The sequence below is a fragment of the Athene noctua genome, chromosome 22 (assembly GCF_965140245.1).
Source record: "Athene noctua chromosome 22, bAthNoc1.hap1.1, whole genome shotgun sequence".
NCBI classification, from domain to species: domain Eukaryota; kingdom Metazoa; phylum Chordata; class Aves; order Strigiformes; family Strigidae; genus Athene; species Athene noctua.
Genome location: NC_134058.1, coordinates 3,976,565 through 4,001,788, shown reverse-complemented (window position 1 = coordinate 4,001,788; position 25,224 = coordinate 3,976,565). Strand labels below are relative to the sequence as shown.

General features: G+C 54.5%; 1 protein-coding gene across 1 annotated transcript; it reads left to right on the top strand.

The window, feature by feature from the left end:
- The first annotated feature begins 1,417 nt into the window (after positions 1 to 1,417).
- Positions 1,418 to 25,224, top strand: PLEKHN1 (pleckstrin homology domain containing N1). The gene is made up of 15 exons (XM_074925128.1): positions 1,418 to 1,497; positions 3,190 to 3,289; positions 8,576 to 8,722; positions 9,088 to 9,168; positions 10,595 to 10,682; positions 14,264 to 14,388; positions 15,790 to 15,939; positions 16,328 to 16,408; positions 20,430 to 20,499; positions 20,948 to 21,102; positions 21,676 to 21,870; positions 22,365 to 22,625; positions 24,118 to 24,330; positions 24,590 to 24,638; positions 25,031 to 25,224. Exons 1-15 carry the CDS (start codon positions 1,418 to 1,420, stop codon positions 25,222 to 25,224), a joined length of 1,989 nt encoding a protein of 662 aa, XP_074781229.1.

Here is a 25,224-nt window from a genome sequence, read left to right as displayed (position 1 = left end):
GACCTTCCGATTCAGAGCAGCTAAGCTTTGTGTTTGCTTTTTAACAGCCACCTGCAGTCCCATGGAGTGAAAAGGGGTTTGTCATTTCCTATGACTAAACTGCCTGATTTTTTCAGTCCATAGAACAGAAATATTTATTCTACACTTATCTTTTGTATTGCCATTAACTACTCACTACTATTATTTCTATTTCCACACAGTGAGGGACTCATACCGCGGCCGTGAATCTTTGATTTGCCTCCTTTTAAAGCATTTCTCCTATAAATATCCCTTTAGCTTTGCTGGTGATACGTTATCTCCTTTTGGTCTTTGCTTCCTTTATCAATTTTCTGTAATTTCTAGATTTCAATATATACTAGCTTTCCGCTGTTTATTGCTTATATTTCTATACTTTTTGTTTCACTTCGCCTCTAATCCGGGCTGTTTTTTTTTAACAAACACCACTGGCCTGAGTGCAGCCTCACTCCTTGCAGAATGCCTAAGAAATAATCACCGATATTATCTTTTTGCGTCCTTTTTTCTTCCAGCTGAACTGTGATTGATTTCCTTTTGGAAAAAACAAAACCAAAACAAAACAAAAACCCCAACAAACAAACAAAACCCTCCAGACACATTTATTAGGGGCTTCAGCTTCGTCCTGTTTGCCGGTAAAAAATGTTTAGTGTGCTGGGGTCGCTCTCTTGCATCCAAGAACCGCTGGGTTTTTAAATTCTGCGGTCAATTCCTCTTTATGGGGAAAATGAGGTCAAAGAGGGGGTTTGCCCACCTTGAGGGCACCGTTGGGAGAACTTGGGAGAACTCCCCGAGCTTGAAACCCTTCTCCTAAGGAGGGACCGGGAGAAGAGAGAGGTTGTCGGGGAGGCAGCAGGGGCTGGGGGATGAGGCTGCTGCCCTGCCTGCCTGCGCTGCCTGCCTGCCCTGCCTGCCTGCCTGCCCTGCCTGCCCTGCCTGCCTGCCCTGCCTGCGCTGCCTGCCTGCCTGCCCTGCCTGCGCTGCCTGCCCTGCCTGCCCTGCCTGCCTGCCTGCCCTGCCTGCCCTGCCTGCCTGCGCTCCCTGCCTGCGCTGCCTGCCTGCCCTGCCTGCGCTGCCTGCCCTGCCTGCCCTGCCTGCCTGCCTGCCCTGCCTGCCTGCGCTGCCTGCCTGCGCTGCCTGCCTGCCCTGCCTGCGCTGCCTGCCCTGCCTGCCTGCGCTGCCTGCGCTCCTCCGGGGCCCGGCTCGCCCCTCCCAGCCCGGAGCGGGGCGGGGGGAGCGGGGCAGGAGCTGTGGCCGAAAGCCTCGCACAGCCCACACCCACAGGAGTCCCGGCGGGCGGAAGGGGAGCGTCTGCGTGACACAGCCCCACGGCCAGACCCACAGACACGCACGCACGAACCTCCCGGCTCCCCGCCGCTCCCGGGCGCTTCCAGCCGCTCCCGGCATGGGGAACATCACTTGTGTTCCTCAGGCACCTGGGAGGCTCAGAGGCTCCTTCCGAAGAAAACCTTCGCTGAAGAAAGAGTAAGTACTCTGGGCTTTTCCTCTGGGCTGCTTGGCAAGTGGTCCCGGCTTCCCCGCCGGCTCTCGCCCGGGCGATGCGCCGTGCCGGGCAGAGCCGGGCTGGCAGCAGCCCCGCTCGGGAAACCCGGGAGTTATTTACGTGCTCAGCAGAATCGGGCTTTTGCAGGGTCTCACAGGGTGCTGGGCACTGCCAGACGCGATCAGGGCGCCACAAAGTGCCTGGGAAGGAATTTTAGGGCTTTGCCGGTGGGGTATCCCAGCGACACTGCCCTCGGGAGAAACGTGATTTCTTTCATTTCACTTTGAGAATCTAAACTTCCACTCATGAGACAGGCAGGGCAAGGTGCACAGTGCCTGACGCTCCTTGTTTTCACTTGAGTTTTTTTGTTGGGTTTGTTGTTTTTGTTTTTGTTTTTTTTTAAATCACGACGCCCAGAGTGTCGGTGCTGTGTCGTGAAAAAACAACATCCACACTCCTCTTAAAAAGCCCCAAATCCCAACACTCTGCCTATAGAATTCAACCTGCGTTTGTAACCCTAAAAGAAGGCACAACAGAAAATGTCTGTGAAATCCTCCGGGGACTTTGGTGCTGGGCTGGCCAGGGCTGCAGTCAGGTACCACAGCGCTGGATGGCTGCCCCAAAATAGAGCCCACCAAGGAGTGCAGAGCAAGATTCCCTTTCCCCCCACCTCTGCTCCCATCAGTGCTGCTGCCGGTGCCTACGCACGCACAAAGCAGAGCCCTCCCCATCCCGAGAGCTCTCTCGGGATCTGGGGTGATTCCTCATGAACCTGCTGGCCCCACCTGCGTTGGGTTCACCATACGTGCTGGGCTTTGGGACAAACCCCATAAACTGCTAGGCTGAGGGGTTTCTGGTCAGGAGGAGACACCGAAACTGTCCCCTTGATCCCCTGTGCCGCCATAAATTGGGAGGAAACCTGTAGGAGTCTGTGGAGCTACTGTGGGGTAAAAAAGAGGGGATCGGATGGGGAATTTGGACCCTGGAGGGCTGACATCAGGTAGCTGGAGCGGAGCAGCCAAGCCCCAGAGCACCTCCTGTCCCCGCTGAGTCCTGGCTTCCCACGCTCATGTCTTTCCCTGGAGATAAGCCTGGTTTCTGCTGAACTAAAGCAGTCTGATTGCAAGAGAGGGCGACTGCTGGGAAGTCCCCACAAAACAGTCCCAGTGCTGCTTAAACGGCACCAGTGACTGGTCATTAATGGTGTGCATGCCAAGAGGAGCTGGGAGCCTTGCTGGGAGTGAAAGGAAAGGGAGAGGATAACCACGAAGACAGAAATAAAACCTGTTTCTGACTATCTGTTGGTGTATGTGTACATATGCATCTCCACTCCAGGGGCTTTGGAAGAGTTGTCAGGACTGGATTTGGGCTCTGTGTTTTGCAGTGGAACATCTGGTCCCTCTGCTGATGTGGAGCCACAGATGAGCCTAGCTGATCGTTTGGTTATGAAAAGATGTGTTAAAAAGCAAAGAAACACCAACAAGTGCAGCACAAACCCCATTACAATTCTCCCAGGCTGTTTATCAGCCCTTTGCTGGGCTGGGATGATTAGAAAGCCTGTGACAAATTGCTTACTTAGCTTTCTGGCTTCCTTATTTCTGGGCAGAATTCACTATGCATCAGCCTAGATCTATGTTTGCATGTGTGTTTTGGTTTTTTTCTCCCCTCTGTAGACAAAATGGCAAGAAAAAACTGCCCAGCTTTTTTGGTATAGAAGGAGGGCAGGAGAGAGATACGACCACAGACAAAATCCTGCAGTATATTCCAGGAAAGGCAAGTACAAACACATCCAACCCCTCTCCCCACTGCTCCCAGAAATTATTCCCACCCATCCCAAGGCCAGTGCTGTGTCTAAGAGGGACCAAGGGGCTGGATCTGGGGGTAGCAGCAGGTCTGTCTCAAGGAGATGGGGGTCACCTCGGCAGCCCAGGAAGGGATGAGCCCTGTGCCCTTCACAGCAGCAGAGCCAGCTGCTCCAGGGGTCCCCGTGCAGGTGTCGAGGGGACCTGCCCTCAGCCAAAACGGGTGACGGGGTGGGAGGGTTGTGCTGAGAGCAAAGCAAGCAGCGTGGTGAGAATACCTCACACACCCCTTTGCTACTTGGTTCTCTTGTTTCTGGGCAGCCTGTGAAGGAAGGGAAAATTAGAGCGAGCTTTCAAAGGTAGGATGATTCATTCCCACGCTGGAATGAGACGGAGCAGGCAGTGTATTAGCAATAAGCCTTGGGAAGGTAATCAGGAAGGGCAGGTCTGTCCCAGGCATGTACCAGCCTTGTGGCCATATGGCCCATTTCCCAGCGCTGCACAGGGAAAGCAGAGGTGAAACGATGAACCCCGAGATGTTTGCTGGGTCCCTTGGGGTGGGCCAGGGATGTGGACCAAGCTTTGGGGCCTGTGCGTGCATTTCCCCTGCTGCGTAGCAACTAGGCTGTGTGAGTGTGGGGAAACTGAGGCAGGGACTCACAGCTAGGCAGAGGTGATTTCAGAGGAGGTCAGCAGCAGGACGTTATCTCTTGGATTTCAAGCTGCTGGTTAGGGGTACTTCACTGGTGATGAGGTGCTGGTGAAGGGCTTGGTGTATCGCAGGACCCAATTCTGAGCAGTCCTGCTCGTGTACTTCGTGTTGCTGCGGAGATTCAAACGTCTGCTCCCCCCAGGCGGGGACCCTGCAGTCCCTTTCCATTCAGCTGCTCCCAGGTTGGCCTTTTCCAACCCAAAGGACCTGGGCTTTTCCTCACGTGAGCCTGAGAGGGAGCAGAACTGGGATCCTACTCCTGGCTTGTGAGGTGGCTGTGGGTAAGCACCGTCCTCTCTTTTGGGGCACACGTCCTGAGCTGTACAGGTGGGAAGCACAGCAGAGCTGGGGCTGTTTCACAGCCCTGCCCGTTATTTGTGAATGAGAGCAGTGGGCATGCGGGTTCCCTGTGGAACTCAAGTGGTGTCCAGAAAGGTTGGGCAGTGCTTGCTGGGACCAGGCCCCAGGTTGATCCTGGATACATCCCCTGGGGAAGCAGGGAGAGCTGTCCTGATAGCGGATCCTGGCAAAGGAATACTGCAAGCTGACAGAAGGTCATCGAGAGATTATTCATTCGGGAGCAGAAAAGTGTGGGATCTCTTCAGGGAAGGAAGGAGGGTGGAGCAGTTGTTTAGATGTTACCCTCGCCTGGGGCAGATGGGTTTCAAACTCCCTGCTCAGCCACAAGCTTCTTGTGTGGCCTGGAGGAAGCCTTGGCTTAGTCCTTTTCCCACTCCCTTCTTTTCAGGAGAAACACCTCTGAGAGTGGGAGGTGACCAGCTGCTGTGGGGCCAGGTTAGAGAGGAGCTGTCAGCTCGGGACTCCTCCGATGCAATCTCAGAGGAGATGGGGTCGCCCACCCTCTGGCCATGGCAGGCAGTTTGGGACTGGGGCAAGTGACATCCCTGAAAACCAGGGTCGCTCTGGACCATGCCGCGGGCAGCTGGCACACAAAGCCAGCGCCTTTTGCTCCCACCAGCCTTCTGCCCTGTTTCCCACACTTCCCAGTTACCACTTCTGTGAAGCCTAAGCAAAAGTGAGGGGGGGAGGATGTGCCAGAAGAGCGGTGCTTCTCATTTGCCTCTTTTATCATTAAACAGCAGCTTTCAGAGCCCCAGGGCACCAGCCTTGCAAGGCTGAGCCTTTCCTGCTGCCAGGGTTAGTGATTCAGCTGGGAGTCACTGGGGTCTGCAGGGGCTGAGGCAGGTTAATTATTAACTTGCTCTACCTGTAGGATGAGGCATCCGGACAGAGGGAGAGAGCGAGAAAACATGTCAGGGCACTTGCACTGCTGGAGACCTGCTGCTTTGCCAAACCCTGAGAGAAACCAGGTTTCCAGTGTTCTGCACTGCCTCAAACGCAGCGGGATAGCCGAGCTAACGGAACAGCGCTAATCAGGACGGGGCTGGGGAGGAGAGTGCTTGCCCGCAGCACAACCCAGCCAGGGGAGTGAAGAGCTGCCTGGGGAGGCTTTCAGAGGAATGATAAGTGCTAGTTCCCTTTCATTTTGGCTGGACACTGAGGCATCCCCGTGGTTTCAGGGGGTGCGTGGGCCAGGGAGATGAGTGATGCTGGTGGAGGAGGCTGAGACAGGTCCCTGACTCTCACAAAACATCGTGGGGTTCCCCGTGCTGGTTTTTGGGGCATGGCCATGCTGGTGGCTATAAACCTGCCTCAGAGAGGGCAGGGATGCAGCCCAGAGACATTGAGATTCAGCAGGAGCTGTTTTTTCCAGAGCTTGGGTTTGGGCAAGTCCTCGGCAGCCTGGGACACTGCTGTTGTACCTAAGCAGATGATCAGGAGTTGATGGGAAGCACCATCAACCTTACACAGGGTTTTTGTTCTGAGGGAGAAAGCCTGGGCCAGCACTAGTCAACCAGCTTCTCCAAGTGGGGGACAAAGAAACCATGGAAATCACAGATGGACAAAACAGAGGAGCTCATGCCCAGGCTCCCTCTGTGGCCAGGGCAGGATGGTGTCTCATGCCACCTCTGTGCCACCCAGTGTAAGTGGCCTCACAGAGGAAACCACAGAATTTGAGGTGGGAGCTGTGGGTGCTTTGTCTGCCCGTGCCACCTGCCAGCCCGCTCGGCCGTGCCGTTGTGTGTATCCACAGGATTCATTTGGGGTTTAACAGTGGCGCTCCAGTGAAGGACATAAAATTGCTAGACAAAAAGAGGAGAGACCTGCCTGGTAAAAAAAAAAAAAAAAAAAAAGACCTGGACAGTCCCACTTCGCCACTTCTTCCTGCGAAACCTGATCACATGTGTGATAAGGCTGCTGGGGCTGGAAAGGGTGGTGTGGCACAGGCGGCCAGCTGAAAGGGCAGCAGGAGATTTCAGTGATGGGATCCTGTTTTGTCCATGGTCTTGGAAATGCCCACATCCTTAGCAGCTCAATCCAGCTGTCTTCTCAGTCGTGCTGCAAACCCGTGCAAGCTGGAATTGCTAGATGCTTGTGTGAGAGAAGGAGGTATTCCCTTCAATTTGTTTCTTGCCACATGAAGCGTGGCAGTGGGAGCTCTCCCTTAGGATCTCTGTGGAAACTGGTGGGTCAGCTGAGCTCTTTGCCAAAACTTCTGCTGGATTCCCAGCTCCCGGGTTGCTTTTGCTTCTTGGGGCTAAATTTTTCCTGGAGAGTTTGTCTGCCATGTTCCAGGCACCAGCATCGCCTAGGCAGCTGGTAGCGAGCATTGCTGCTTATCGCTGTGTCCGTAATTTCATTATTTTATCCTCTCCCCCATCCCCGTGGCTGGCTGCTGCCCTTATCCGAGCAGTGTTTTGTTATTGCTGCCCCAGCTGTCAGGTGATCAGTTGCTCTTTGTTCTGACAGCAGCTTGTAGCACGAATGTAATCTTTTCCTACGCTTAATTGCCTCTCAGTGAGAGCATTAATTGGCAGCCAGCAGGTTCCCACCTCCGGGGGAGGACCTGGGTGCGCGTTCATGGGTTCTGCATGGAGCCAGCTGGAAAAGCTGGAGGGAGACTTTGAGCAGAGAAGGGGTTAACCTGTGTCCTAAAAAGAGTTACACAAATTCAGTGAGGCCCTGGAAGGAACCCTGAGCTTTGCAGCTGAAAAGGTCCAGGCAGAGTTAGGTTTCTGTTACTGGTTCACCTGGTCCCCCCCGGGCTGAGCGTGGCCGATGTCCCTGACATGGTTAGAAGCGGGGTGCATCGCGTGCCGGAGGGGTGAGTCACGGAGGCCCCAGCAAGATGAATCTGGTGAGCTCTGCCGGCTCTTCGTGTATCACGGGGCTCGTGCAGCTGTCTCCTTGGCACGACTCTCGGGCAGCGGGCACCCACGGGCCATGGCAGGTTGGGCCATGGGGAAGCCGCTGCCTGTGGGTGACGGGCTGACACTCGATCCCCGCTGAGCCCCGGCAGCCTGCTCATTCCTGGAAATGCTGTTTGGAGAGAAGCCTGTGGGCCCCGGGGAGCCACATGCCACTGCTCCACCCTGCCTCCCAGCTCCACTCAGGAACCGCAGCCACCAGTGCTCAGAGCGGGGGTCCCACCAAGGTGGCCTCGCAGCCTGGGGACCAAGCAGCAGGGCAAACCTCCTGTCTCTTGCCTACCTTTCTCTTTTGCTTGGGAATGAACACGCAGAGCCTGTGATGTGTCTAACAAAGCTGACATTTAAGACTCAGATACGCAAGTGGGGTGTGGACCTGGGGGCAAGCAGTGGTGTCCGTGGCCTGGCTGCGATACAGCCTTTCCCTTCTCCTGAAGGGGATCAACCAACCCCCAGAAATAAAAACGTTCTTCCCAAAGAAACTGCAGGGAGAGCTTTTCATCCCTGGGATTTATGCAGCATCCAGTCAGTGCAAGAGCAGCCAGGGGCTGTGAGCAGTGGAGTGCGTCGGGGTGTGGGTTTGTGCCATTGCACACAGGGAAGAATTTCCATATAACCAGAATGGAGGAAATAAGGGAACCCCCCAGCCCTGAGTGCTGTCTCCCTCTCAGGGCAGCCCTTGCTCTCCCGCAGTGCCTGCTGGCTTCCCTTAGCTATTTTGCACTGACAACGAGCAGCTTCACCACTCGGTGCCATGCAGCTGCTTTTACAGCTGTGGGACTCTGCCTCAAAATTGTCTGGGCACCTAAAACACCTAGACCCAACCTAGAGAAACTGAGGGATCTGAGCTAATGGGCGAGCTGAGGAATCCAGGTGGAAGTAGAGTGAAGAAAACCTTCCCACTAACCCCAAAGGAAGGCGAGCTGTGCTTGCTTAGCCTTGATCCATCCTTCCAGTGTTTGATTAGAATGGCAGGAGGTCACCTGTGGAGTTGAGAGACCCTAAATTAGGATGTGCTTCTGCACCCCTTCTTTCCCAACCCAGAAAAGCTCCCGTTAGGTCGGTATCTCCGCCGGCCTAGGGAGGACAGTCTCCCAGCAGTAACCGAACCCCAGCTCCACGCTGGCATGGAGACCTGACAACAAACAGCCCGGCCAGGGCCCCCCTGGGAAGGTGTCCTGGAAATGTCTCTTCCAGACATCAGGCCTCCACCTCCCACTGCCTCTGATTTGCTTTTCCTGAATCCTTGGTACAGAATATTCAGAACCAAGAAAACCAGAAGGAAAACTTGGACCAGAGGTTCCCCAGCCTGTTCAAGAAAGGACGAAGAAAAACAGTTGTCAGAAATCTGGGCAAAATGATCTATTACTCCAAGGTCAAGTTTAAGTTTCAGCACTGCCAGGTAAGCTGTGGCACCTCTTTGTGGGCATTTCTCTTCCCAGGCATGGTGTGACCCTGCAGGACTGGGAAGTAAAGTGTAATTCTGGGAAATGTGACTCACGGAGACTTCCTCAGGCTACTGCGTGGCCCAGGGACTTCTGCTGCGTGGGTACTGGCTGGCGCCCACCAGCTCCCATCCCTGCGGGGACCTGGGCCGTGTTTCCGTGCTCAGCTGCTGGGCTGGCAGTAGATCCACCAGCAGAGGTGTGGTGGTAGCCCTTGGCTAAGTGACCGCTGGCTTTTCTGTGCGCAGATCAGTCTGAGGTGCAGAAGGAAGCTGGGAGGAGGGAGTCCTGAGATAAACCCCAAAATGTGTCTTTTCTGCAGGAGGTGAATGACTGCTTCTTGGAGCTGTTTCAGTCTTACCTGTACTTCCAGTCTGTGGGCTCCAACGGACTCACCTACCAGGTAGGGCATCTCCTGGACACACCGGGGCAAGCTGGGCTGTCTGGCCAAGCTGGGGGCACTGGGCAGATGGGGTGGGTCAGGGCAGGAGCTCTGCCCCTGGGGCTGCCACTGGCCTCCTCTAGGTGATCTCAGCAAGTCCCTTCCCGTGGATGCAACACTCCTGGGGAAAGAGAATTTCTTCCTAAGGCTTGTACCCAGCCAACCTCAGCTCCACTTGGGTCCTTGGTCTGGTGGGCAGAATAAAAGGACCCCATAGAGGAGGGAGAGGGGCTCGTGCAGGGCTGGCAGGCAGGAGCAGGGATGGGAGGCATTCAGGCTACCTGGACTTACCTTTGCGTAGAGCCTTGGTGAGGGTCAGAGCTCCTATTGCTCAAAATCCCACTGGCCTCGGTGCCAGAGGTGGCCTTGGCCCTGGCTTCTGAACCAGGGGGGGTTCTTCATCTGCTGGGCAGAGAAAGAGGCATGTGGGAGGGGGTGGAAAGAAAAAAAAAAAAAACAAGGGCAGCCTTGGGGAGCTATCCTGGCAAACCATTCATCAGTCTTTTAACCTGATGATGCTGGTGAATTACGCACAATAGGCTGTTTTGCACATGCAGCCAAAAAATCACAACCGAACAAACAGGAAGCCCTGAATGTGCTCTCCCTCCACATGAATGAGTAACTAAAACTGAGCAGGGCTGTTTTGTAGATGTTCGTAAAATTTGTTCCTTTTAGAAATAATTTATTGTCTTCTAGGTGACTTGAGGTTAATGCGATATGCCAAGACAATCTCTCAAGTCATCCAGCAAGCCAGCCTTCAGCTGGAAAGACACATGTTAGAATACCAACAATATTGCAAAATCTCCCATCTCCTATATAAACAGCTCCTTAGTTTATTGATTCTAGAGGAATTAAAAAAGGAATTAATGTGCCGGTACTGGCCCCTAGACATTACAGCAGTTAGCATCGTTTACAATCCCAGTTTAGAAAGCCCAAGACAGGGAGTGCAAGCTTGTTATCCCTCCCTGTGCTCCTTATAGTGGGACTCTGAGGAACTGGAGTATAGAAACCAGACAGCTCAGTTTTGCTTTATGGTCACTTCCATCTTCTGGCCTTCTTGTGTTAGACCAACATTGTTTTGCTGAGGTTTCTATTAAAATTATAAGACTTGGAGGACAAAGAAAGGGTTTGTGGCAGCATAGGAGAGGATTGCTGCAGTACTGGCCCCACGGGGCCCAGGGAGCTGCTGAGCCTCTTTCCTCTGGGGAATGTGCTGGATCGCAGTCCCAAATGTTTCCCCTCAGAGCAATGTTTTGCAGTCTAACAGGAGCCACAGCGGCTGCTGGTGCTGAGTCTGGACTTCCAGTCTCCTACAGCAAAGGAGCATTAATTGCAGAACCTGCCTGCAGGCTGCCCCCCAAAATAACGGTGTGTTCTTCTTATGCAGGGACTGCTGCCTTTAAAAGAGCTGAATGTGTGTGAAATTGAGCATGGGAAGAGCATGGGGCAGGAGGATCACGCTTTCCGCATTGCAGGTTGGTGCCTCTTTGTTTGCTTTGAACAGAGAACAGAGGGTGTATGAATCATGACTGTCTCTGCTCTTTGTCCTGCTCTGACCTACTCCCAGAGAAGAACCACATTTTGGAAAGAGGTTTCAGAGAGCTGAAGCTCTTCCTTCCACCATTTGCATCTTTTCCTCCAAAGCTTCTCTGCTTCAAAGCACCTGGACAGTGATGCCCAGGGCTGCAGGGAAGGGACTGGATAGGGAGCGTGGCGGAAGGATGGTCCTGTGCTCCACCTGGTCAGTACTCAGGACACATGGTGACAGTTCCCACCTCTGCCCAGGCATTTGCTCTTTGCGCACCACGTTTGAACGAAGCAATGGAGCCCTTCCCCTGTGAGGACAGGCTGAGAGTTGGGGGGTTCAGCTGGAGAAGAGAAGGCTCCGGGGAGACCTTAGAGCGGCCCCCCAGGGCTGAAAGGGGCTGCAGGAAAGGGGGGAGGGATTCTGGATCAGGGAGTGCAGGGATTGAACAAGGGGTAATGGTTTTAAACTGAAGCTGTGGCTGCCGCCTCCCTGGAAGGGTTCAAGACCAGGTTGGACGGGGCTTTGGGCAGCCTGGGCTAGTGGAAGGTGGCCCTGCCCGGGGCAGAGGGGTTGGGACTAGATGGTCTATAAGGTCCCGTCAACCCAAACCATTCTACAAATAAAACTCCTTCTCTCACTTCTGTAAACCTCGAGGCCAGGCAGTGACAGGGAGCAGGCACCGTACAGTGATGTGTGGCACTGCTGGAGTACACGGGGTGGGCAACAGTGCCGAGAGCTGAGTTGCCACTACCAGTAACACCAGGGTGATGCTGTCAGGCCCCGATGTCACTTCCCCAGCTCTTCCCTCACCAGCACTCCTGCCTCCACAAGATTTTTCAACTTTTCTCAGAGTGATCCTGCTTTATAAAATCTTCCCTGGGATAACAACCTGTCTGCAGCTTGGCTGGAGACTTCTTTGGGCTTAGTCACTGCTGAATTGCAGCAGACACAAGCCCCCAAGAGCAGTAGTTAAAGCATGAAGTACACTGAATTAAATAACCCAGTAATGATACAGAGCCAAGAAAGTTCATTTGTGTCCTAGGCCCACAGTCTGTGTACTCTTGTCTCCTCTGTTAGAGAGAAATTTATACAATGGCCACTCAAACCCCAGAATTACATAAATTACAAAAAGGAGCTGGTACAAACAACCCATAAATTTTAAGGACTGATGAGTTGTGGTCTTGTTACACTGCACTAGGCAGGGCTCTCCAACCCTTTTGGAGAGTCTGTAAAGTGAAGGAAAACTTCTTCCAGGCGTAACCTGTCAGGGGCGTCTGCACTGGGGTGGGTGGACTTGTTCTGCTTGTATTAGAACACGCAGGAGTGTGGCTGGGTGGAAAATTGCCTCAAGCTTTGTTGGGTTTGTGTCCTCCTTAGGGAGCGAGCAAGGGAAAGCTTTTCTGACAGAGAATGCTGTATAGATCAGAAAGCACTGACACAAAGAAGCCAGGGAGGTGCTGGTATTTAGGATTGCTGGGAGATCAGTGGAGCAGTTTTATTTTTCTGCTAGAGGGGGAGAAATCAAGGCACGGAGGGGATAAGAGCCTTGACTGTTGGCCCCACACAGGGTCAGGGTGAAGGTCTTTTGTCTCATGACTCTGAGACACATCCATTCTCTTGTGAAATCCCGTGCTGTCAGTAGTTCCCCATCAACTGCCCTTTCTAGTGTAGTTCAGTAGATGAGAAGATGCCGCCACGATTCCTGGGAGTGTAGAAGTGGAGTGAGAGGGGAGCCTGGCAGCGTGCAGAGCCGGGCACAGAGAAAGTGGCGGTGGGTGGCCATCACCTTGGCTTTGTGGTCCGTCTCTTGCACAGCCTCTGATGCTGATGAAGTTGTTGAGCACCTGGAGTTACCTCTGCCTCACCTGCAAAGTGCCGCAGCTTTTTAGTGTCTCCAGACAGAGAGATTTGGGTGGGAATAAACAGCTGCTCCTCCGGGAAGGGGCTTCCTTGCTTCTAATGTTCCTCTAGAAGCATTCACAAGGAAAGAGGAAGGACAGGGCAGAAGAAAAGAGCACGAGGGCTTGTGCAGGTTACTCAGCGCGGCTGTGTCATGGCTCTGCCACAAACGTGCCCTTGGGGCTGAGGGAAATGGCAGCAACTGAATTAGCAGCAGCCTTTGAGGCTCTGCTTCACAGCCTCCCCAGCAGCTCCTTGCACGAGCTTCAGGCATGTCTCAGGCTTCAGGCTTAGGCAGTTTCTTTTCTCATTTTCTCTTCCTTTGGGGCCCTGTTTAGATGTGGCAAGGTGAACAGCCCTCAGGCCACGTCTGGGAGGCTGGCCTTGGAAGAGGTGGCAGAGCAAGCAGTGCCATGCTAAGGGTCATGCCCCAGCAGCAAAATTCCTGCTTTTTGTATAAGGGCCTGGATGCCCAGAGAAGTATTCAGAGCTGCCAGAACGTCTGGATAATGGTAGCACCTTCCTAGCAACTCTATAAAGTAGGGAATCACTTTATGTCCATTGCAAAGGCAGAGAAGTCAAGGCAAGAGGAGAGAACTCCTGAGCCGCAGTGGTATGTAGACACTGGGACGCTCGCCACCTAATTACTGCAGTGGGTCTGAGCGGGGTGACTTACGGCAGATCACTCAGGGAGTCTCTGCCTCAGTCTCCCCACCTTTACTTTGTATGAGTGCATTTCATGACAGAGGTGTTTCAAAGTCTTAATTAACTGTTGTTCATAAATAATGCAGGCATTATGGGATGAAAGACTCCACAGAAGGGCAAAGTACCATACTTATCCTGTGCACTTGCTTATCTAAATTTTACTTCCAGGTCCTGCAAAGCCAGATCTTACTGAGCATGCACCAAGTATGGTTTAATATGAGATCACTGGTAAATTATTAATCATAACATACATTCTGCAGCCTGCCAGAAATTATTATTAACGTCACTGGGTTATGTCTGTAGCAAGTAGCAGAGGGCGTGTGAGACTTTTTTGCTCATGCTGCTAAGCAAATGATAGCTGGAAACATTAAAGTCAACAAGATACAGGGCTGTTCCTCCCTTCAAGAGTATGTCTGAGAGCAGCTTCAGCTTGTCTGGCACAGATTATTTTTGGTGAAGCAATAAATAAACAGTGTCAGAAAGCTACCGATGTTCTACATATTGAGTGCCAAAGTGAATCTAAGAAAGAGCATGAAACTTTTGCGTTGAGGCAGGCTGGCTGCAGCAGCACATTGTCGTAGTCTCTGCCCGCGGAGATGCTTCTCACAAACTGTTGGGGGCTTCCAAAGCTGAAATCTGTCTGTTGATTTCAGGCTTGATTTTTGTACTGTCTTTGATTTTTGTTTTTGGCCTGGTTTTGGACTGAAAAGTGCCTGGTGGTCAGAGGTAGATGTACCTGCTCTGACGCAACGTGCTCAAGGCAGTGGCAGGAAGGGCTGGAGCATGATGTCAACAGAGCAATGCACTCACAGGCATCCCATGGTGTGATGGGCCGGGCATAACAGCTCTGCCCAGCCGATTACTTATTGGTGCTGCAACTGGTGCCCTTATCTGCTCAGCTCATCTTGTGTCTCGCATACCTAGGTCCTCTGCTGAATCCCCTTATCGTGTTCTGCCCCACTGAGTCAGAGCTGAAGCAGTGGCTTTATCACCTGGAGAAACAGATCCAGCTAAATGGAGGAAGCCTTGGCTTGCCCTTCCTCTCTCAGGTTAGTGTCTCGGGATGGTGAGGTGGGCTCAGAGCTGAATGACCGGGGAAGCGGGGTGGTTGGGTGGATGCTGCACTGCTCCTGCTGCGTTCGGTGTAGGGATAATCTCCGCAGCCAGCCTCTCACCCGTTTTGGCCACACTTCTAAGTGCTGACCTAACACCTTCCTCCTCGAGAATCCTGAGTGCCTCATGGGGCTCTGAGCACTCCTCCGGGCTGGGGAGCTCGAACACAGAGGGCTGGGGATGGAAGGGGAGAGGGGCTCTGGGTCCACTTCCAAATGCTCCTTGCTGTGCTTGCTGCTCTTTCAAAATGTTGGAAGGAGGTGGGGGGGGTTAACTCCCGGCCTAATCCCCTTTTCCCAGACCAGCTGCTTGAGTGCTTCAGCGACACCAGTCAGGGAGCTGCCCCTCTGACATGGTACACGGGGGTTTTGGTGCCACTTGTACCACTCTCAGCTGCGCATGGTCTCTAATTCAGCCCTTCTGATGGGGCAACTGCCCCTCTGCACCAGCAGCACGTGCCAGCCTTGCCAGAACGCTGGCCTGGGCCAGGGCAGCAGTGTGGCAAGGGCTTGTGTGGCCCCTAGAGCTGGTCCTGGGCAATACTCCTCGTGGCCCTCGCTTCCTTTAGTTATTCCACCCCCCCTAAAATAACCATGATATGCTTGTTACACACACTTGACAGACATAGTCTTGCTTGGGAACCCCTCTGCCTGCAGAGGAACCGTGTATTTGTGCTCAGACAGTTGTATTTCTGTGCAAGCAGCACCAGAGTGAGTGTGGGATTTCAGTCTGAATGGCAACCCCGAAGGTGCTGAGACCTGACAACAGCTTGCTGCATCCCTGCTGCGTGTCTGTGCGCACACAGCTTCTCATTCTGGAGTTTGCCTTTTGTGCAGTCTCCTGCAAGGGAAGGGTGCAAAAAGAAAAGCTTTGCAAGAGGGCCTGGCGGGGTGTGTGTGCTGAAAGGGGGATGTGCAACCCAGAGTGCCACCTCCACAGCCTCTGAAGGGTCAGAGGTTTGGGCCTGGTACGGAGGAATTCTCACACAGTTGGATGCTTGTGCAATTATCCAGAGTTTACAAAACATTTGGAGGAGGAGACTGGAAAACAGGACCAGATTCAAGAGACCTGTCTTCTCTTCCAGTCTCTGTGGGGTGTTTTACCTCCCTCCCTGTATTGTGAAAGAGAGGATTTCCCTTTTGAAAGGCAACATACAGACCATGCCAGGTGCCAAGAATGATTATTCCGTCCCAGCTGGAAAACTGGCTCCTGCCCAGATTTATTTACCCTTTCCTGCTTCTGACACCTGAAAAGTGTCCTGAGATGGGCTGTGCATGAGGTAAACTCTTAGGGGAGGACATGTCTGCCCCGCTTCTCAGTTCTGCTCCTGTCCCTAGAACGATTGGAAGCAGAGCTCAGTGGGGAAGGAGGAGCTGCGGTGGTCCGTGCAGAACATGCCTGTCCAGGAGTGGAGAGGGACCCAGCGGGAATCTCTAGGCGATGTCCTCTGTGTTTCCAAAGTGAAGCTTCAGCATCTGCCTTTCCAGGTAGGATACATCTCTGGGGAGCAGCCTCCTGCCAGTCAGAAAAGGCACTGGGTGGAGTGGGTAGCGCAGACTCCTGCTGCCACTCATCCAGCGGGTCCCTCAAAGGGCATTTTACTCACACCCTGGTAAATGGAAGAAGGTTTGTTACTGCTTCTGTGGCCCAGCAGCGGTGCTTGGGGACAGCGTGTGCATAAGCATTCGCAGGACAGGGCTGGCAGCTGGAGCTGGCAGGAGTCTCCCGTGGAGCCCTGTCGCAGGGAAACAGCTCCGCTCTTCCCAGAGCTCTTGCCTCAGGCTGCTGCTGTCAGAGAGACAAAGTAAAGGGCTCTGTGGATCTGAGCCCTGTCTGGCTGTTCAAGGGGAACCCTCTTCCTCTTTATTCTCCAAGGAGCAGCATGACCGGCTGTTGGTGCTTTACCCATCCACACTGGTGATAGTATCTGAAGAACGCAACAGCCTCTGTTTTAAGGTAAGTTCATTTTGGAGCACCTTCCTGCTCTCTCTCACCCACCCACTGTGGCTATTTCAGCACTTCTTTGGCTCCTTGCTCCCCTCCACCTGGGTTCCCTTGTGCTCCTCGAGTTGGCAAGGGCTTTCCCTCCGCGCTGCTCCCTTGCCAGCTGGCAGGTGAGCAGGCAGAGGGATGTTGCAAGCTATCTTCCCATGAGAAACACCTTGCCCTCCTACAAAAGCCCAGGGGGAAAGGAGCTGGCTGCCAAGGAATCCGAGTCTCTGGGAGGAGGGAGGCTGGCATGTCTCTGTGGTTATGTTGGCAGAGAGCCTGGCTTGCCTGCTTGAGACCAGGAGCTGGAACAGCCCCAGAGAGTGCCCCTGCGAGGGCTTTCCTTCCCAGGCCCCGCTCTGTGGGACCACTTGGAAGCAAGTAGCATCCAGGCAGCACGTCTGATGCTCGTGGGGAAGGCCAAAGGCAGTTAATTAGCTGGCGGGCAGAGAGGAGAGGCGTTTGCTGCTCTTTCCGTCTGTGGAAGAAGGGCCCTGAGCAATGTCTGGGCATGCCAGCAGAAGGGCCAGCAAGGACGTGGAGGCCTGAGTGCCCCGGGGGATGTCAGACACGCTTCTCTAGTCCACTGGTGTGTCTTGGCTTGTAGGAGCGATGCTGGGAGCCTCAGCACAGATGGGCAGTGGCACTGTGGGTCCTGGGAGCTGCATTTGCATTGCCTGCAGTCTGAATGGCCCTTAAACTTGATTGCCAACATCCATCTTAGACATCGCTGCTATTGAACAGCCCAGCTTTCCTGTTTTCCCGTGCTAGAACAAATGTGCCAAAAAGAGTCTGAACTGTGTGTGAACCTGCACATGCAGCACCACCGGCTCACGGTGGAGCGGAGCTGAGCTGCCCCCACAGAGGAGCAGCATCTTTCTTAGTCACTGAGAGAGGAACCAGTGACAAGGAAACCCTACAGAGATTGAGGACTTGTGAAATTCAGAGTGAACAAACTGGGGTCCTTCTTCACATGATTTCACCGTGTCCGCATCAGGCCCCAAGCCATGCAGGCTGCTTTTAATTCAAAGTCTACCCTGGCCAGAGGAGATGGCTGTGCCTGCAAGGGGAAGGGGTGTGAGGAGGGATGTATGCCAGTCAGAGCTCTCCTCCATCCCCAGTGCAACAGGGAAGGTGTTTTCCAGCAGCTGGTGGCTTGTGGGACACACCTCAGACAGGGCTTGTTTTCGGGAACACGCTGTTTGCAGCTCCTGGGAATGGGGCACCACGTCAGGGGGCCTTGGGCTGGGCTCTCCGATTAACTCATCTCTTTTGAAACCTTAAACCAGATTTGTCTGCCCTGTCCGTGCAATGTTCCCTTCCCACGGTGCCTGAGCGTTGGTCCCTGGGCGTCTCGCTCGCTGGGGTAATGGCAGGGCTCGGTGTGGCTGATGCAGGCAGGAGGTGATTCACCAGCCTGTGACACTGCAGTGGGAACCTGATTTTCCACAGGCATGTCAGGGCACAGGAGCCTTCTCCCAGGGCTTCTGCAAATTAACTTCCCTTCCCTGCGAGCAGACGCTGAGCCCTACAATTTGTGTGTGAAGGAATAGCCCGGCTCTTTTGTTCTTCAGTTTCATACAAACCGCAGGAGCTGCCACTGCCAAGTTTGTGTGTGGGACAGGGAAGGGGAAGGCAGGGGCTGAGCCTGCCGGGATGGGGCTCACCCAAAGCATCAGGCTCTGGCTCACCGCTGGTGGGAAAAGGCCCTGGGCGAGGCATAAATCAGCCAGGGGGGAGCTGCTGGGCGGGGGGCAGGTTCACACCGTGCCCAGGGAAGGCTGCAGAGGCTCTGTGTATGTGTTATGTAGGGATGCTCAGGTGGTGCTGTAGTCCCCCCCGTGGTGTTTCAGCTCCCTCCAAGAAACAGAAGGCCTTAGGGGGTATGGAGCACTGGGTGGCTGGGGGGAGCCCTATGTAGTCATCCTCGGGGTCAGGATGTGTCCTCAGAGAGCTGAGGAGCTGCAGGAGCAGGCGGCACTGGCCCCCTCCAAACGCAGCCCTGCAGCACCTGCGCCAGCTGAATCAGCAAAGTCCATTTCTTACCGCAAAAGGGGGAAAATGAGTCACAGAGCATTGCACGAGCTTTCCCTCCCAGTGTCGGCCTCCCTGTACTGCTTGGCCTATAAATCATTTTTGGTGCAGGAGAAATAACACAGCAGCCTGTGTGTGCCCACAGGTTAGCTCAGAGAGGCAGCTGCCCCGCACAAACCACGGGCTCGCGGCTGAGCTGGGTCCACGGTTCCCTTGCGGGGCTGGTACAGCTTTGCAGTCAGGGGTTTCTGCTAGACACCTTGTTTTGCAGCCTGTGAGTTTAGGCACATGCATCCTGACCTGACTTCACCTTTTGAGAGGACCTTTGGCTAAATGGCAGGGCTTTGCTCCTGCTTTCTGTGCTTCCTCCGCTGCCGGGTAGGGGGAAGAGCAGTCTGAGGTGGGAACTTCGTTTCCTGAGCGCTCCCCAGAGCCTGTGTTTGCCATCCCGGCCAGGAGCTGCTCCCAGAGCCATTGCCACCAACTGCCCCTGCCTAGTGCTTCATGCCCAGAGACACAGTTAGGGTGACATCCAGCTGAGGTGAAAGGGGCTTAAGGAACAAAGAAACTGTGTGTCGCTTGGTTTCCCCCTGCTCAGAGAAAGAGAGAGATGAGTAAAGAGAAAGAAGTAAAATGATGAGCTCATCTGTGAGATGGCTGCAGTGCAAAATCTCCTTCAGCGGCTCTCCCAGGACTTGTTTCATTTTTGTAAGGAAAATCCAGCTTGGGGAGCCCCAGCAAAAAAAGGAGACCTAGATCCTAATTCAGTGTTGACAAATGGTTGACCCTTCTGCCAGGGTGCCCATCACAGAGAATTAAACTGTCAGCGGTGACACTTAAAAGACATCAGGCAGCAGAGCAGAAATGGTCTGGATACTGCCTGCTCCTGTCTGCCACGGAGCTCACGGGAGAGCTGGGCCTGGCGCAGAGCAGTGCCCCTGGCAGATGTGGGGATGGCCAAGGGACAGCGGGTGATGGCAGAGAGGACAGTGGTGGATGTGCAGGTGAAGGTGCTATTGCACTTAGGGGCAATAGCACATGGTATTTTCAAACTCCTTTTTTTTTTTTTTTCCAGAAACAGGCTCCTTTAGCATCTGTGCCTCAGCTCCCTGCTAATGGGAACATAGATGCAGTGCCTGCCAGGGGCAAACCCCGCTCCCATCACGGGAGTGGCATGCACAACTGTGCCATATAGCACAAGAGCTCACGTTTCACCAGCTAGCATTTAAAGGGCTCAACCGTGTCTTTGTAAGGCTTTGCAGGGTATGGGCTGGGGGAGGATTCCTGTTTGCAAGGCTGGAAGTCCCAAGCCAGCAAGTAAAACCTCATTCAGGACCATATTTGAAAAATTTTCTGGAGAAATCGGCCATTAAACTATGGGAAACTGTTGAAAACAGAACTAGAAGGGAAGGAGTGTTTTTCCAAGCTCAGATCTCGGGGTGAGGGGGTTACTTTGTAAGAACAAAACTTAGAGAAATGGCTCGCACAGTCACGCTGGCTTCAGAGGCTTCGTTCCTGCAATAAGGCTGGTGGTGGGGCAGGGAGCTGTGAGTGGGGAGGGACGAGGCTGCGTCAATCTGCTGGAGACAGAGTTCTCCAAGGTGCCTGTGCCCCACGCCTGTGAGAGTACAGAGGTACCCAAGTCCTCACCCCACTTAGCAGCAGCTTGGGGGCCTCTCATCTCCTGCAGACCTGGCCTAGGTGATTTAGGCTCTGAACTTCTTCCTCAAGGGCATTGCAAGCACCCCACTGCCAGCCCTGTGCTGGGGGCTCCCCGCCTCGTGCTCCCAGCTAAGCTGGCAAAACTTTGAGATAACCTCCTAAAGCCTCATGATGGGAAAGCCCCTGTGGAAGCGGAGTTTTGCCGGCCGGGAGCTGCAGGGGCAGCCACATTGTTGTCCCCACTCTGCTGTGCCCAGCTGTGCTGTCCTAAGCCTGCTTCTCTCTCCGACAGGGCGAGCTGCCACTCAACGCCATCCAAGTGCTTTTTGAAGAGAATGAGAAAACCTCCTTTTTAATAGAAGGTGCGTGTCCGGCATGCCGAGGGGTGTGCTGGCAGCAGCCTCGGAGGTCTCTGGGTTGGGCTTTGCTAAGCTGCTGTGGTCATCTTCCTCGCTTCTGTCAGCACCCAAGCTTTGTGAACTGAACTGCTTGGAAATCTCAGACCATCTGTGCCCTGGCTGGGAGACGCTGGGAGCCAGCAGCAGCGCTTGCACCGGGGCTGTGCTGATCACAGCATGGTGGCACAGGTTCTTCCTCATTTTAGTCTGGGCTGTGAGTGCCCCTGTCCTACAATCAGCCGGGTGCAAATGGTCAGCACCGAAGGCAGAGCGTTCCCGTTGTCCCTGCAGGGTCTGCAGATCCCGGGAGAACGTGGGGAGGGATGGAGCAAGGGCATTCCTGTGGGTTTCTGAAGGAAGCAACACGGACCGTCGAGCAAACCCAGTAAAGCAGTGAGGGATGTTTTTACAGGCCGGCTAATCAATTCGATCCGGGTGATCTGCCGCAGCTATGACGATTACCAGGAGTGGCTCTACTGTCTCAAAACAGCCCAGTTTCGAAACGCTGACTCCTCCCTCTCCGGATCAGAGAGTTTCTCGGGATCAAAGCTGCCACACCCTGGCCAGGTAAGAGATGTTGTGGGTTTGGATGGTACTCAAGCCATATCTCCCAGGACTTCGTCTGTCCTATCTCTGGCCACATGTGTGTACTCTTGTGACACAACAGCCTTAGCTTCGAGTCCCCTGCTTGAAGGCTGTCATGAAGTTGCTGATCCCTGCAAATTATTTTGAGGCCCTACATTACATTATAGAGGCTTCTATTCTATTAAATTCCTTCAAAAGCAGACCCCTGGCCATAGACCCTCAGTGTTGTGCAGTGAGGCGTTGGCACAGGGACATTAACAGGCTCTTGCAAGGGAGGGGAGACCCACCCTGCCAGCACTGCAGCCGGGATGGTGTCAGGCTGCCTGAGCATCCTTCTCCCCGCTGCAAACCCTCCTCATTCACTCCGGTCGCCCTTGGCAGCTGAACTTAGCCACCCTCTCAGCCCTGGAGGCAGCTCTTCAGTGTGTGGGCACCGAGGGCTGAGCTGGGCTGGGCTGACCCAGCGATGCTCAGGTGGGAGACGGGGCTGGGGAGGGATGTGCCTGCAGCTACGCGGAGGGCTGTGCCTACACGCTGTTCTTCTCCTCCGTTTAGTTTGCCGGCAGTGGGAGAGGGTCCCTCACTTCTGACGGCCGTACAAACTCCTGGGCGTCGGGCGGGAGAGTGGCCACCTTAACACACCTCTCCCAGAACAGCGGCTCTCTCCCCGATGGACAGTCCTTCGTGCTGATGCCTGAAAGCAGGGTGCTCGAAGACCCGCTCTCCCCTGGCTATTCCCAGCCTCTCCATGTAAGTGAACCCCCCAAAAGCCTGGGACACACGTGGGGACAGACAGTGCCTTTGAGCAGAGCGGTCTGTCCAGGTGCTGGGATGGGCCGAGCTCGGGTGGTCGGTGTTTGCTGTGAGGTGTAGCAAATCCATCGCTGGAGCCTGTATTTATCCTGGCTCAGCTTTGTCATTGCTGATAAGGAAAAAATCTGCCCAAGAGTCCCATCCCAGTACTCCTCTCTGCATAAGGATTTGTGGCACAGATTGCAAAAGGGCAAACGGGACTGCTCAAAGGTCAGGAAACCCCGGAGTAAAAGCCTGCGGGGCGGGTGGAGGTGATGGGCTGGGCAGGCCTTTGCTCTGACCCTGGGCACCATTCGTACATGCCGGGGGGTGTCGGTGCTGGGGGCAGGACCGTGCTGACGCTGGAGCGCGGCGCGATGCTGGTGGACAGGTCTGTGTACCCGGGGCTGGCCGGAGCAGAGCCAACTCCGGGCTCTGTCTTCTCATTTCAGTGCCTGGCACAGGCCAACTGGCTGAGCACGGGGCTGCCAGCACAGGACTTGCGGAGGGGGGGCAGCGCCAGAAAGTCCAAAGGCAAATGTGGGCCTTGTGGCCAGCAGCTGCCCGGCCAGGATGTGGAGAGAACCATCTGCGGCCTTATTCCTGAAAACCCCAATGGCGAGCTCCTGTCCTCGGTGTACCACGAGCCGTACTCCGCACACAGCTCACAGCATCACCCTGCAGCTCCCCCGCCACACCTGGACCTGAGCAGTGTAAGGGGGCCGGGACACGTGGGGCTGCTCTCCTGAGGGCTCGAACCGCAGAGGAACTGGGGCACGGTTCACATTTTCCTTACAGTGCTACTTGCAGGTGCTCTAGGGCAGGTAGGAAACCAGTTTCCATTGGAAAACGGCCCATGGGAGGGTGAGATTAAACCCAGCAAATGGAGCAGCACCGTCTCCTGGAGCCCTGGGATGCTGGGCACTAATTCTTGAGGCAACATGAGCACCGGGTGCTCTGCATGTAGGAGTGTTACTGCTTCATAGGACACAGCCTCTTCTTGTGAGGGCTTCCCAGCATGTGTCCACCACGGATGTGGTGTGTGATGCCACATTTCCCTCCCCTCAGCCCCAGTGAGTGTGCGTTACACCCAGGGAAGTCCCCTTGTTAGCACAGACAGCTTCAGTCGGGAGTCATCCCCGCCATCCCCCACAGCTGAGCTGCATCTGGGACTTGAATTTCAGGGAGATTCCTCACCCCGATCCCTCCTGGGGATGAATTGCCAGTAGGGAACAGCATGTCACGTTCCTGTTTCAATTGTGCCTTTTAGCTGAACAGATGGAGCTTGGTGGGAAGTCAACCCTCGACAGCTTCCAGCTCCCTGGAGAAGCCGGCCGTGCCCCGCTCCCCCCTGTACGCTGACCCGTATACGCCCAGCTCCCCCAGCGCCCGCAGCCTGGCAGGCTCCGGCTTCCTGGAAGAGGTACCCTGAGCCTTCCCTGCTTGCAGCCCTGACTCAGCACACAGGCTTTTGGCTCCAGAAATCATGCCTCGGGCCATTTCTTTTCCTGCTGTCTGCCTGAGCCTGAGCGGGATGTGGAAACGCAAGGACTGCATTTCGGGGTGGGGCAGGGCACAGCATAGTTCTCTGTTTTTTCAAGCCAGGACAGAGTCAGAGGGGAACAGGTTTCCCCTGTCTTATCACTGGATGCCAGTGTCACAATAGTCCCAGGAAGAGCCAGAAACCACAAAGCAAAGGCAGAGACTGAGATGTGATCCAGTCTACAGAAACTAGAGATGAGTCAGACACAGAGACCACTTCATCCATCCCCTGAAATTCCAGCTGGGATAACCAAGTGCCTATTAAAGGCGACATTTCTAGTTTTGCACTACTCTTGGGAAAAGACTATTTCTGGGTCTGTAACTGGCATCCCCCCTACTGCTGAATCCCTCCTTTCCCTCGGAGGGTTCTCTCTGACTGTCCTTCCACATCCCCTGAGCTGCCGGGAGGTTTCATCCCGCTACCTTCACATCTGGCCAACTTCCACTACCTCTGTGGGTCACTGTGAGGGACCTGCAGCCATTCTTCTTTTCCCATCTAAGGCCTTCAAGATTGGAATGTAGTAGAATTCACAACGTAGGCAGAAAAGCTTGGTTTGCCTAAGTCTGTTCACAGCAGGGCTGGCTTACGCTGCTGGAAGGAGCCAGACAGTGTTCCCCAACTCTCCATAGCAGGTATCAAATCTGGAGTTTGTTTTGGTTAAGTTCTTGCAGTGTCATGGACAGACGGGTTCAGCACAGGTGAACGGATGCCCAGCCATCCCGGTAGCCCAGCATCTCTCTCTGCAGAAGAGGAACTGCCAGCCCCTGGCCAGCAGCCACTGCAGGGAGGTGCCCATGGCTCCCAGTTACAGCCCTCCGGGCACCTCATGCCGTCTCCAGCTGCGGCCTCTTGCTGATGCTTCTTATCTTGAAGAGGTGAGTTTTTAAATGCAATCCTAGTGCTTCACACTCTGCAGGCTGCAGGGGAGTAGATGGGGGTGCGAGGGGCCCAGCTTGCTTTTCTCCAGGCTGGAAGAGTGGTGGGTCAGTGCAGGGCTCTGAGGCCTTTGCTGTGTGATGGGGTGCATCTCGGGGAGCAGGGATGGAGGAACCAACAGAAGGTTGGTTCCTAGTGTGCTGTATCCCAGGACTGCAGTGCCAAGTCATCTTCATCAGAGCATCTCTTTCTTCTCAGGTCTCTTCTCTGCAAGAGGAACATCTGGGCTCTTCATTGCAGCCACCAGGTGAGATTCTTGGGAGGCTGTTTGGGTGTTGCAGCCCACCCCACCTCACTGGAGTCTGTCTTCACGAACATCATCCAAAGCAGGGCTGAGAGGGAGTGTGGGGACTCGTGCATGCCCTTCTTCCCTCCTGCTTCCCCGTGGTGGGCCCGAGTCTGTCACCTGCCCCTTGCCTGTGTCTGCCTGGTGGAGGCAGTTGCCCACTGGCCACCCGTCACACGTGGGGGCTCACGGTTTGTTCTGTGGCACACTTGCAGCTTCCACCACTTTGCCCAGGTCTAGTTGCATGTGGGCCACGATTCTGCTGACCCTCCTGTGTGCTGGCAAAGGAGACAGCACCCGCCGGGTTGCTCATGAGTTCTCCGAGTGCTTTGGTCTGGTTTTTTTTTTTGCAGATGGGAGTGTCGGCACTTACGACCTTCCCGAGGCCAGCTGCCCACTCCGCGACTCCGCAGCTTACCACGACTACGCCGAGCTCCAGAGCTTCCAGAGCGACTTCAGCTATGACAATCTGTGGGAAGCCGAGGCAAAGGAGCCGGGCACCCTGCACACCTCCCCAGCACCCAGCCAGCAGTTTTACCAGGCCTGA

Coding starts and splice junctions, on each gene's coding strand:
- PLEKHN1 (XM_074925128.1), top strand. CDS start 1,418: ATGGGGAACATCACTTGTGTTCCTCAGGCACCTGGGAGGCTCAGAGGC. Junction 9,169..10,594: donor CCAACGGACTCACCTACCAG/GTAGGGCATCTC, acceptor CTTCTTATGCAG/GGACTGCTGCCTTTAAAAGA. Junction 16,409..20,429: donor GCAACAGCCTCTGTTTTAAG/GTAAGTTCATTT, acceptor TCTCTCCGACAG/GGCGAGCTGCCACTCAACGC.